The 14,808-nt window shown below is 36.5% G+C and overlaps 1 protein-coding gene across 1 annotated transcript in view; it reads right to left on the bottom strand.

The window, feature by feature from the left end:
- Nucleotides 1–647: 647 nt before the first annotated feature.
- LOC135201152 (uncharacterized) overlaps nt 648–14,808 on the bottom strand; it is a 20,625-nt gene continuing 6,464 nt past the window's right edge. The window contains exons 4-6 of the mRNA XM_064230030.1: nt 11,240–11,349; nt 1,180–1,278; nt 648–847 (exon numbers count right to left, since the gene is read on the bottom strand). Coding sequence (XP_064086100.1) covers nt 648–847; nt 1,180–1,278; nt 11,240–11,349 — 409 coding nt within the window. The remainder of the gene's footprint in view (nt 848–1,179; nt 1,279–11,239; nt 11,350–14,808) is intronic.

Raw genomic sequence — 14,808 nt, forward strand, 5'->3', positions numbered from 1 at the left:
CTCTTGCGTCTCCCCTCTAACTGTAACAGATTACAGGGAAGGAGTTTGCCTCGAAAGTTTTAAAGTATGCTAATCTCCTTATTTTATCATTTAGATGAAAATTCTGTCAGAATTACTTTAAAAATGATGAGAGCCAGAGTTCATCGTCGTTAATGGAGACCGACATGGAGCATCGTCTTAGCGGACATTGCTATTCACGTCTGCCAAACGCTAGATCTAAATTCTAATGACGGAGATCATGCTGTTATTATTGAAGATTTGGTGGGCGGCAGATGTTGTTATGGATGAAGTGCCTCGGGGCGCTCCTGGTCCTACGTGTGAACCGATTTGGTGAGAAATTCTTCCGTTGGCAGATCCTTCGTTGGCCAACTTCAGCCATTGTAGCCATCACCCATCGCCATCACCCGCCAACAGCTCACGGATGTAAACAAGATGGCAATATCACAGGTGGCCCCTCTTGCTTACAGATGGCGCCCTTAGAGTGGCAGGAGGATCAGTTACTCCAGCTTGGCCCAGGGGGGTCCAGAGACCTCTGTAGTCGTGGTTCATAGCCAAAGAGAAAGCCTTCCAGATCCCGGACTTACGCAAATTGTCAATTTAAGGGAGAATGGGGGGATGTTACTCATAGCGACTCTCTTGCATCCAAATTACTTACTAGGAGGTGTGTGTGGAGAGGAGGAGGAGGAGGAGGAGGAGGAGGAGGAGGAGGAGGAGTTGGGATCGGTCGAAGAGGACAGGATGGGAGGGGGAGGGGGAGGGGGGAGGGCGGGGATGATAGTCCATGAAGACAAGGAACGAGGCCAGAGAAGGTGATGAAGAGATGTCGATGAGACACAAAGGGATACTGCTGGATTCAGGATAACAAAATTTGGAACGTCCGTAATACTTATAAATCTTAAGAGGGTGAGCTTAGCCATGACAAACGAGGGAACCTAAGTGAGATGGAAGGTTTTCTCGAAGGATGAAATCAAGAGGGTTGTGACATTCTTATCTGGAATGACACACGAGATCGACGTTGACGACTGAGCGCGACAGTTGAATAAGAGAGAAGAGAAGGAGACGGAATGAGTGATTATAGAATGAGTGACGAAATATATTGTGAGCCATTATGCTATCCTATTTTGGGCGTTATGGGAATTTAGCTGTGCTCGGTAATTAGGGAAGGACGGAAGGGATTACAGAGATGATGTAACACGAACATTAAGCGAGATGGCAGACGGAACGAAAGCTCTAGGGATGAGGGCGAGAGGGCGTGGTCACATCGATGAAGATGATGGACTAATGGACCACAAGATTTAGTTAAGAGCTTCACTGGGATTGGAAGATGAACGGATTAGGAGATTATGCCTCCGAGGAACTTTCTAAAAAAGGCCAAACATCACGACACTGTAAAATCATTCGCAAACTAAAGAGAAGCCTCATAAACTACTTTTGGTTTTTCCTTTCCTGACTGACAGCTAAACATTTTTCTGACTAAATACATATATAGTATTTTGTATGTAACACGCACTGTATCAGTTTCAAATATTCTATTAACAGTGAATTAGGACACTGCACTTTTGCAATATATTTTATGTCCAATGACTACTCCTTACCGCCTTCAATACTTCTGCAATACATTCTAAATCTGGTTGTCCAAAATTCAAGTTTTATAGAAGATATCGGCATTCAGATTCATGCTTTACCAACCACCCAAAGATGGCAAAATTAGGGATTATTTCGTGATTATTTTTCAGGTCTTGTAATATAAGTGATAACGAGTTTACCGAGTATGAAGCTAGTCATCTTTAGATAAAGAGAAATTTAGTAAACAGTTTTATAGTTAGGAGTATATAAATCAAAACTTTTAAAATCAAGAAAATCTTAAGGACTGTGAAATTCTTCTCGTGATTCCCTAAACAGGCCAAGGAAACACCTCTCTCAACCCCTACTTAAATAAATTATAATCAAGTCGACGCGTAAAAACATACGTTAAATGGCAAAAAGATATGAGCTCATATCTGAAAATTAACATAGTTGAAAAATTAGTATACTTTAAACCACGCGAAGGTATGTATAAGTTGCCATTTAGATAAAATGTCAAAGTGTAAAAAAGAAGTCCGTAGATTTTGAGCGAAGGAAACGAGGTGCCAATAGAACAGCCGATAAAACATAATTTTCGAAAATATCGACAAATTAATAACTATCCCCGTTTCACGTGAAGGAAAACTGATTGCCATTATTTTGATTAGAAATTCTAATGAATTAACACGTATCAGAGTCATTTTAATTGAGTTTTCTTTGACATTGGCAACAATAACATAACAAGAATAGATCGGGTGTTGCCATTGGTAAACAGCCCTCCGTGAATGTTTATGTTCATAGCCGTGAAGGCCGATGCTTGGTCTGTTGTTTTCCCTGTTGTTACTTAATATTGTTCTTTTCGAAAGCGCAATATATTTGATTTTTGATACTTTGTGTTTTCATTAATCTGAATAGATAGAGAAACATTTATTCACTGGAACTGGTTTAAACTCCAGACTCTAGGATCTAGACAGTTCGAAGTCCTCATTGAGGCTCCCCAGTCAGAAATGCTTGAGTTTCATTTGATGGAAATCTTTGAAACCTCAGCAATTTCGTATAGAGCAAAGCTATGCTGAAATGCGATGCTGATGTGGGATTCTATATAAATATAGTTCTAAGCATTCTCAGGTCAAAGAATGGAATCTTAGGTGCCTGGAACTTATTTTCCATTTTTCTGTGCACGAAAAGTGGCGACCGATTGGGCTCGAAGAGTGATACCTTTGCCTCTTACGAACCTGTTTCGTAGCATTTGAAAATGATATGGCAGCATTGAAACCTTCGCTCGAAATTCTGTGTTTTGATATCTGGAAAATGGTGGATAGTGGAAAACCGGCTTTGCTGTGCTTTCCTGGGATTGGTGATGCTCCTGCGACTTACGGTTCTTAAACATGGTCATCACAGCTGCGTTCACTGATTGCCAGGTCTCTGGTGTCAGATATTGGCTGATAAATCCTTTTGGTTTAGTTGTTCTAGGAGGACTCTCACCGGTGGGTTGGGATGTTGGCGGTATTTATTTGCCTTATTTTCAAGTAGCGGCTGTATAACTTGATTTTTGAAACATGGCTGTTTTTCAAATAGTCCAGTTTTTATTTTTAGTCTTTGCTTTTTTGTCTTTATGATTATTTAACAGATTTTAATGCATAGATACGAATTATTTTATTAATGTTAATGGGTGACCGTATGCTCTGTTGAATTCCCATCTAATTGTTTAGATAATATACTAAAAACAAAAATAAGGAGCATACTTTACGCTTCCTAATATATATATTTATTTATATAATAATGTTCGAATCAATGTTATCGGTTTGTGAACACATTTAAACGTCTAACCGTGACTGTAGAGTATTTTACTGCTTTTAATGCGCTGGAACATAATTATGTTTCCAAATTGTACTTGCTTTTAGTGGTAACAAGTATCGCTGTTCTTTGATCTTTCCTTTACCCGTTTTGTCCAATTTATCATCTGATTACATTTCCAGCAGTCAGTATTTATATCTATAAAAATTGCCTGAAATGTTTTACGGCCAGTACTTGGTATTTAAGGTAACCAAGCACCACTACAGTAGCATTTATGATAATAGGAAAAAGAAAAATGAAATTACTTTTATACAGTTTCGTAAAATCTATATCCATATCAGGATGTAAATGTTGATTAAAAAAAAAAGTTGAAATTAAAGTTACAGCTCCTGAAAGAAAACATATTTGAAAAATGAACTGTCTGAGCTTAACTTTATTAAAATTTCAATCATACAAAACTGCTATCTACGATGCAGTTACTGAGACAATGATGTCATTCAGGAGTTTGACTTCGTAGAAGTCGGGCAAAGAATTCCAAAGAAATCTAGCCCGATATAGAACGAAAAGTAAGTCCTTGATCACTGTGTTCTTCTGGTCACAAAGGCTTTTAATGTCACGATTTCAAGTCTTCCAGTAGCATTTGTTTTGAGTAGGGAGGAAGGAATGGAGCATTCTTGTACATACGTAGTTATATTGGAAGACCTTTGCAGTACTTACCCAATTACTTTTGAAAGTTCCAGCTCGTGTTTGCCAGAGCCGTATATATACGGCTCTGAAAGTTCGTATTTATGTAGGAACAAATGTATGTTAATTGGAAGCATACAAACATCAACACAGCATTTAAACTGCAAAAAGAAAAGAAAAAGGTTGAACTGTAACAAAAAGTGTCCTTATTACAAAAGTAACATTCATTTGTTATTCATTTATGTTACGCAGCGTTAATCAGTAAAATAGAGAAAGTATTCAGTTTTTTTAGAGAAATGACTGGTGCGTCTAAAAAGCCACACATCTTACGACGTATCCCCTTAAACACTGAATATATATCAGAATTGTACCTCGCGCTTGGACGATTATTTTCTTCAAAGCTGTTTGAGACCTTTCATGTTTTCTTTCGGTGGCACAGTTTTCATCAATTTTCCACGTTTAAATTTACGAAAATGTCTGTATGTACGACGTGAACGGATACTTATAAAAACAATATATACCTGCAAACGGACAGGGATTCAAAGAAGACTTTGAAAATCTTTACCATGAAGAGCTGGCAGACTCTAATCCTCGCTTCTGTACCTGATGGAGTCAAGGTGGGACTCATGGTAGAACAATTAGGTTATAGCTAATAAATTCGAGAATTGACAGAAGCAAGAGAGAGAGAGAGAGAGAGAGAGAGAGAGAGAGAGAGAGAGAGAGTGAAAGTTATGCTGGTTGCCGGAAAGCGGAGGTCATCGACGTAGGAAAAGATCTTTTCTAAAAAAGAGTAGTAAACCTGAAAAGGTATCGCTCATAAAAGAGAGAGAGCTAGAGAGAGAGATGAGATTTGAGACGAGAGTTGGAGAGAGAGACGAGAGGAGGAGAGAGAGGAGTTAGGCAACAAGTAATCTGTATTTTAAATGATCGCTACAGTAATTTACTCACACTCCCCCAGAATTTAAGAGTACATCAATGATGAATGATAGCTGTATGGCTATGAGTACATATTGAAAACATATTCATTAAAAATAATCTGTAACTTTCAGATTTGGTGCATAAATGTTGCAGTAGCCTTATTCGTAACATACAATTTTTTATACGTTAGCAGCATTGAGAATGACAAGAGAAGTGATAATGACTTTGTTTACTAATAATGTAATGCACAGATTTTGTAGAAACGTAATTTGTTGTTAATAGTTTTGCAATTCAAGTTCCGTCTAGAGAATTCGATAGACGGATACAAGTACCATAAAATATGCATTAGTTCTCCTGGGAAGTATTAATTTTCTCAAAGAAATAAATAACGTAAATGCTTAAATCATTAATATAATGGAATGGAAAAGGAAGATATTTAGAAAACCGACATTGGCACTATCAGCCCTTCCTCAAACAGGAAAATCATTTTCACAATGAATCAAACAAAACCAATGTTTTGTCAGAACTGTCAAGTATCGAATGCATTATTCGTATATATGAAAAATTTAGATCATCCTATTAACTGGAGTCAAGCAAGATCCTTAATCCCGTGTAGCAACACAATTAAAAGGAATGTCATTGAATCGCTTTTTATCAAGTCAAATAATGGAAGTGTTCTAAATTTAAGTCTTGGCTTGTTTAAACTCGATGCCTTCATAATTAAAATATTTGTAGATATATATGAGTAACTAAAGTAATATATTAATTTTTGCACATGTTTTTGGATTTTGTATGGCTAAGCTTCCGTTTCTCTTATGGTTAAATCTTTGGTTTCAGTTTGTGACCGCGTTATTTCGGGTTATCCTAGATTATCTCTCTGATTTTACTCTTTTGACAATTAACCATCTGGTATTCTTGATCGTTTTGTTTACCCCGTAACCATCTTTCCAGCTGTATTTCATTTGTGCCTTGTTAATACCTGAATAAAGACGAAAGCACTTAGTATAACTTTCTCCTTATCATTTTCTTATGGTATTCTCATATGATGAAGTTTCTTGCATCTACTGTGATTTTTTGAATATAGCATATATATATATCTATATCCCTATATATATATATATATATATATATATATTATATATATATATACATATATAACATATATACATATATATATATATATATATATATATATATATATATATATATATATATATATATATATATCTTACATACATACATACATACATACATACATACATACATACATATATATATATATATATATATAGATATATATATATATATATATATATATATATATATATACATATATAATGTTTCACAAACATTAAGGTGCGCTTAGATTGGAGAGTTTTTTGTTCCGCGAGTTGCTCTCAGACAGCTGATCTATGGAATGAAACAGGCTGTAGAGTACTCTCCGAGATTTTCTCTCTACTCTCGCGAGTGTTTTCTCTTCTCTCGCGCGCGCTACAGTCTAAACAGTCTAGACATCACGCTCCGTAGAGCTAGGTTGTAGCTCTCCACTCTATTCAGTGAATATTCAGATCTGTGAAAGTTTTCGTTTACTCTCGCGAGAGAACATGAGTGCGGGATGAAGCAATTTTTCTTTTCTTTCCCTTGTTTATTTTTCCTTCTTTTCAAGTGTAGGATTTTTTTTCTGCGGCTCGGGGTTTGTCATCGCCGCATTCTGTTATTTATTTCTTTCTTTTTAGTCATTCTTTGCTTTGGGGTCCTCGGGGGCTGAAATTTTTCTTGCTTATACCGGACATTTTAGACTCAAGCACTTCCAGTCAGGTTTTGTACTGCTTTTGGTAAAAAACAGACATTTTGCACTTTGTCCTTCAAATGTAAGCAAAAAAAAAAAAAAACTTTACTTTCTTTATAAGTATATACTTAATGACATGTAATCTTCAGTACTACATATACTATGTAATATTCAGGTAAGAACACGATGCATTTCAGTGCAACATAGGAGATGATGAGAAATGAATGCGGACACTTCAAAAAGCCCTAGAAAGCTCATTTCATCAAGTGCAGCCTTGGAGGGCTATCAGTTGTCAAGTGCATCTTCTCCTTATACGTAGATTCTCCAGGGGGCTGCACTTGAAGCAGACTTTTCCGTTAAAAAAATAAGTTAAAAATAAAAAACTTGATGACTTCAGGGCTCATACATACGAAGTTCTTATAGCTCGATGTATCTTCCTCAAACAATTCTCTTAATAATTTTGCATGTGCTCCATCTACTCCCCTTCTGCTTATCCATTTTCGGACCCACATACTTCTTTTCCTTTTCTTTTTCACTTCGTTCATAATTATTAATGCAGCAGCAACACGGCACTTTTGAGACATGTTCTCTCAACCCTCGCTAGTTGTCGACTGGCACTGGCTCCAGTGTGAATAGATGCGCGAGAAATCTTACCCGACTCTCGGACACTTTCTCTCGCGACACTCCCTCACAGCTCTCGGAGAGAAAAACTTGCTGGTAGTGTAAACACGCTGTAGAGAAAGTCGCGCGAGAGTAGCCGTCTCTCGGGAGAGTTTAATCTCCAATCTAAACGCACCTTTACACTGAGTAGAGATTTATAAGTGACAAGTCATCGGTCACCAAGGGGACTCGACTCAAACCACAAAGTGGTTGGTAACGACGAAGTTAAGTAAATTTGGTGGTTCGAGTCTCCTATGAGACTGTAGTGCATTTGATATCAGTAATAAAATATTTCTCTAGTAGGGAATGACCTGAGAGAAAAACAATGTAACAGTCATGACTAAATTCACATTTGAACTGGAATCTGGGGTGACCGACCCCCTTGCACAACGTTAGCCATTCATTTCCTTGAGGGGAATGCTCATCAACACCGATTCGAACACACATTACACCTTTCCCCTTTTCCCTTGTACACACTCGTGTTTCCTGAATGTTTAATGAAGCTCTTTCTATTCTATACTTTGTAACCTTCTTTCCTACTGTATTTTATTTGTGCCTCGACAATGTCTGATTAAAGGCCAAAGCGGTTGGTATATCTTTCTGGCTATCATTTTCCTGTGGCAGTAGCTTATTTGCTGGAGTTACGTGCGTCTACTGTGATTTTTTAAATGTATGTATGTAGTATATTTATATATATATATATATATGCATAACAGTTATATACTAAACACTTCCCAAACCTACTGTTGTATTTCCATGAGCAGGTCATCTCAGAAATCTTTCATCTGTTGGTTCAGTCTATCCCTTCTATTCTCCCCCTTAACCTTTTTCCCAGTTCTACAAGTTCCCACAGTTCAAACTTTCCAGGCAGCGCCTCAGCGGCGTGGTTGGTATGGTATTAGCGTCCCATCTCGGTGGTCGCGGGTTCGATTCTCGGCCATTCCATTGAGGAGTGAGAGATGTGTATTTCTGGTGATAGAAGTTCACTCTCGACGTGGTTCGGAAGTCACGTAAAGCCGTTGGTCCCGTTTTTGAATAACCACTGGTTCCATGCAATGGAAAAGCACCATACAAACAAAAACAATCTTTCCAGGTTGTCCTAAACTACTTATGGTAGCCCAAACAGTTCATCTTAGGACATTTAACCTTATTTTTTCACATTGAACTTCCATAGAGAAAAGGCAGCTTAGTAAACCCATCATATACCCCCACCTTGTTTCCTATTGACATAAAGTTTTTACTCACTATTTTGCACATTCCTTAAAATTTTCCTTGTTATTGGCTTCAGATATAGAAAGTTACAGAAGTATCAAAGAAGCTGCAACAGAGACGAAGACAGGAGCAATTACTCAAGGATAAACATATTAGAGTAGGGAGACGCTAAATAAATGGATAAAAGGCAGAATGCATCTCCCTATTGCAATATATATATATATATATATGTATATATATATATATATTTATATATGTATATATATATATATATATATATATATATATATATATATATATATATATATATATATATATATATATCTTTGTGTGTGTGTGTGTGTATATAAATATATATATATTGTGATGTCTCTAAGCCAGGGTTCACACATCACCGAAAATAAGTAAGGTTTAATGTCACACTCGAGCATAAACTAACAATTTAGTAACAAAAGAACGCCATGATTTACACAGTTACTGTTAACCCAGTTTACCACATAGAAACAAGGAATCACTTAAACACTTATGCAGTGCACAAATACCAAAATTAGATAACCTTAAATATAATACATTTTCTCTCAAGATTTATAAAAGAACAAGAATACATTACAACAATATGAAGAATAAGTCGGATACTCCATTGGGCACTTAATCACAGTAGGTGGTCCGAAGAAAACCCAAAGAAGGCGTGGCCAACAAAAGCACTCTGGAAACAGGGTAGCTTAAAGGTTCATTCAAGGGATCTCAAAAAGAGGTACAGTAAAATGCACTGTACAGTACTACCAGATCAAATAATACTATTAGGTGGCCAGACGTCCTGCTTTAGGAAGAACAGTCCTGTTTTTAAGCATTCTCACTTCTGTTTCACCATAACAAGGACGCGAATTTGTCCTGCTTTTTGGGTCTATCTAAAATAAATATATTAATACTAAGAATATAAATAAATATAAATACATATGCTAAAACAGTGAGAACTGATGGTCAAAATAACGATTAAATTTTTTTATATAGTGGCTGTTGGCACAGTTAGGAACACTAGGCATGGAGCCGCAGTGTACTTGTATCTATCCAGCCATGTACGAAAGACTTCTAGCCAACAGAAAACTCTTAGAGATGGCAAGGAAAGGGGCAAAATACTAAAAACATTAGATAGCTAATTCCTTTAGTTTCTAAAATAATGTTAATTTGTTCACCCCAGTTATGTACTAAATTGTTCCATCATGAATAAAATTCAATATTAATTAATTTCAGTTCTTTATTCATACACTATTTATATATATATATATATATATATATATATATATATATATATATATATATATATAATTTAGGTAAAAATTGGTTGGTTGGCAAAATAAAAATTGTCCTTCGTTTTTTGGGGAGTTGGAAATGGCCACCCTACTAGCTATATAAAAAAAAATACAGTACCAATCTGGCAGAAGGGTGACAATATGTATATATATATATATATATATATATATATATATATAATACTATACCTATATATATATATATATATATATATATATATATATATATATATATATATATATATTACTATATATGTATATATATATATATATATATATATACTATATATGTATATATATATATATTATTGTATTTTTTGCCACTAAGATGAAATATAACATCAAATCACGTCGAAGTAACTCAAACAAATGTGTTTGCCATCAGGTTTTAAGGGAAACTAAGAACGTCCCAAATATTTCGTATTCTTGGCCAAGTCATAAGTTGGAAAAGTTACGTTAATAGAAAGCAAGAGTGAACTTGTCGCTCTATTGATTCGTGAGGCTTTATCTTCTGAAGATGCTTTTGAACTGCAGCTAATATGAGAGGGAATGTTGCAAATGCAAAAGTATACATTTGTGTAGGGTAAGGCGTCATCGTGACATTTATATAAGATGCTGAAATTTTCATCCTAGTAATGTTTCCATTCATGTAGGAAATGCCATCTTTTCCAGGGAGATGCGCGTTCTGTATCTGCATACTAAGGAAGGAAGGGATCTCAACTATTTGGCACAACTGTATTATCGCCAAGGCAACGCCGCTTCGTCCTCACTATTATCATTATTATTTTTGGATGATTTTCTAGCTTGATTCAATTTTCATCTAGTCGGAATTATGGAATTATTCCAAAGATGGTGGCCACAATGACTCCTCGAGGCCCTGTCTTAACCATTCCAACCTTATAGCCATAGCGCCTTATGGGGAAAATTCCGTCATTTAACCCTTACTGCAGCCGGCATTAAGCCCAAATTACCCTTTTCACGTGTGCCGCCGGATACGTCTCATGATCATTGGTAATTTCATTTTCTCCGTCATATTTCTGGATCTCATACACGTCTCTCCTCGGGAACAGCTGGATGCAAAGTCAAGAGCCTCGCACGAGGAGATCAAGCTTTATGGCAGAGCATCATAAGGGCTGGAATGAAGTCATAAACAAGACGCGGGTTACAGGGATGCTGCTTGTTGGAGGTGGGCAGCGCTTGTTATACGTGTGTCGTATGTTGGCCAGATTATCCTAGTTTTATAAAATAATTTCTATTGAAGACGTCATCTCAGTCCCATTTGGCTGATAGAAGGAGCCATTCTTGCCAGGGAGTTGAAGGAGAGGTTCGCTTTGGAAAGAGGAGGAGGAGGAGGGGGAGGAAGACGAAGAGGAAGAGGAGGAGGAGGAGGAGGAAGGAAGAAGAGAAGGAGAAACGCTGAGGCGTTTTCGAGATGAAGGGGCGAGAAAAGCTTACTAAATGTGTAACATGAATATACTAAGTAAATATGCTTGTCGAACAACTGACGTTGCTCTAAAGCAATCCTTTACTTCATCTTGATGGCTGACTCAGAATTAGGAACAAGTATGAAAAATTATCATTGCCAACGACTCTGAAATATTGAGAATATGGCAGCGCAGTCACCGGAGAGTGGGCTTGATAATAGTAGGTTTATTATCTAAAAAAAAAAAAAAAAAAGTTTGCGGCAAGTGTACTGAAAAATGCTAGCCTCAAAATTTTAAAACAATTGTATCCTGTACCTCAGAGAGAGATTGCCGATGAAAAAAAAGGGCAGCAATTACAAGAAGCAAATATCACTCGATAACGAATATTTCTGTAGTTTGAGAGACTTTAGGCAATTCAATTTAAGCTATAGTATTATGGTTCCAAAAGTTAAAGGAAGATTTTCAACCCGCTCTTTAGAATAGTCTTGGACACAGTGTAATAGTCTCAAGTTTCCGTCAGACACTCCAATGCAATATTGGCTCACGTTGAAATAGTTGCCTTACGATTTGTTTCAGTTGAAGTTATGATTTTTGATAATTAACTGATAATAACTGATAATGAAACAAGATACAAAATAAAATTACAATTTTTACCAGAATAATAAATCAAAATAAAGCTGCATCAGATGGAAAGTACTTTCTAGTATTTCTCATCTTTTCTTGTCTTCCTCACTCCTGCTTTATCGATTATTTCTCTTCAGGAACCCGGTGAAAAGCTGTTTAATATACATATATACCACACTAGATTGAAAAAGGATGTGTAACTTCATCTGCTAACAAGTAATGATGCAGACGAATGCAAAAATAGGTAAATAAAATAAGATATAAAATACATATGAAAACTCCCGAAAATGTCAATAGAAATGAGTCTATATACAATGAGATATAGGTTAAGATGGGCACTCCTTATTCCTTATATTAATTTGTGATTTGTTTAATTAGTTGTAATTTCTAAGATGCGTTCCGTGGATGGAAGATCATCTCGTGGGAGCTGGTGATCATGCAACCAGTGTTATGAAACCGTGGATTTTGCTGGAGCCTCTTCATTAATTAATTACCATTTGCTATCCTGGTTCTGAGTTCACTACACGAGGGATCACTCGCGTTCACTTTTTCTATATATTTATTTCTGCATTTAATGTTCACCATGAATAATAATTTTCAATATGTTATTCCTTTTTTGTCTCTTACTAACACCCTGTTCTGTGGTGATCCGCTTGATAGTTCATATAGTTATTTGGTACTTATCATAGGAACGAATGTAAATAATCATAACAATAGTAATATTTACTATGAATTGCTTGAATCTTCCATACAGTATTGAATAATGGAAATTAGATTGCTAGCCCACATTTACACCTGCAAATATGTCAGGAGACTAGGGGCGAAGCGTACGAAGTTACTGCCGTGAGTTATTATATATTATAAAAATCACATACGCTATAGATATATATACTATATATATATATATATATATAATATATATATATTATATATATATATATATATATTAATATTATAATATATATATATATATAATATATATGTGTGTGTGTGTGTGTGTGTGTGTGCGCGTGTTTGTGCGTGTTTTAATTTTAGCTGAGGACATTTAAATGACCAAGTTTAGAATGGGGAAATTGATTTTATTACAGTACTTCCAAATTTTGTTTCTCAGTAAAGTCTCCGCAGTTCTTGATAGTGTTGCGCTGTTTTTCAAAACGAGTAACTTGAAACAAATGTTACTCAGAATTGTTATCAGAACAAACGAAGGTAATAACAGACTTTGTAGATGCGATGATATATATTTGTAACACAGAATCTTCCAAATTTCAGTAACGCCTTTACGGACATAGCTTTTTGAGATCCGACGCATTACATACATCTTTCAGTTTCAACTCTTCAACCTGAACGCTCCAGATGAGTTTGAGTGATGAAATTCAGGCTTCAAAGCCAAGCACTGCGACGCCTTCACCCATCCAGTGAAGAGAGGGAGTAAGAGACATGTGACAGAAAGCTGGGAAAAGGAAGCCGGAAAGTAGGAAACGTAAAAGGCTAGAGAGTGGGCGCACCTCGAGGCCGAAGTGGCGCTGCAAGCACTTTTGGTAATGCCTACAGTGCATCACGTGAGGTGCTCTGACGACACTAGCACCCCCTCCCCTACGAGGGCGCTGCAAATTTCTAAAGTACCAGTCGTAAAGCCGCGAGAAGGGCTATTTGCGAATAAATCTTGAAAACAAAAAAATTCTAATGCGTCAAAATAAAAGACGGTCAGACCGATTTGTCCTCTCTCTCTCTCTCTCTCTCTCTCTCTCTCTCTCTCTTCCTCCCGAAGGGTTAATCATTGTAGCGTTAAATGAGTGGGTTTCTGTACTGTAAGATATGTAGCACACAAGTGCTTCCTATGCAGCTCACGTCCCTTGTAGTAGATATTCTCCCTTCCATAAAATCTACGATTACATGTACAGTGTAGACTCTCACTTTATTGCATGGCTAATTTGCCAGAATAATCCACTTGTTAATTACGCATTGTAATGGAGGTCATTATCCCCTTTAGCATGGAGCATAGGTTAATAACACAATCTTTTCCAAGCCACGTTTGCAGCCTCTCCGATTATATCATTGCGTCATAATTCTTATGGTCTCGAGGTCAGAGTAATCACAAGTGTGAGGTCCAAACTTACGAGAACTTCTCTGAGGATTTAATTGACATAAAGTAGTTGAAGTAGTCCCGTATGCGCTTTTCCGAAAAAATCATGCTCGTAGTCTAAAGATAACCTATGAAATATTTGTTTTTACCCAAGAACTTATTCAGTGGTTATGATGTGTTTTCCTTTCATGGTCTAGCGATTTTGCTTCTTCCATATCATTCTTTAACAGATTATCTTTTCTTGTTCTTTCCTAGTAGCGTGTGTGTGTATTATTTTATGATAAGTTTATTCCTCAGTTTTCCAGTTACAAGATGTGGGGTTCTTATGGGTCAGGGAAAATCTTAAGTACAGATAGACTGCTTCAGTAACACAAAAACTCCCTGTACTGTTTAGATACTTATTGTGAAGATGTAAGCATTTATGAAAATGTATATCCGCAGAAAATGAGAACTGCAGAAATCGCCTACAGGGGCCCATTCACGAGAAATATAAAAGTGTAAGTAAAGAACAAAAGTTCCCTGGGAGAGCAAAAAATTTCACAGCGCATGTAATAGATTTTTTTTATTCCAGCCGAAGTTTGAAGGTTTTTTTCCGATGGCTGTTTGCGAACTATATATACATTTCCTTCGTCAGAGAGTTTGGATCTCCATTTCGGAAATCTAATAATCATTTTCAGTATAGTTTCAGGGCTACCAGCTGGTTTAACCTCTGAAGAACCCCGTGGTTTGTTGGTGGTTGAAAGG

This window comes from Macrobrachium nipponense, chromosome 28 (assembly GCF_015104395.2).
Source record: "Macrobrachium nipponense isolate FS-2020 chromosome 28, ASM1510439v2, whole genome shotgun sequence".
Lineage (NCBI taxonomy): Eukaryota > Metazoa > Arthropoda > Malacostraca > Decapoda > Palaemonidae > Macrobrachium > Macrobrachium nipponense.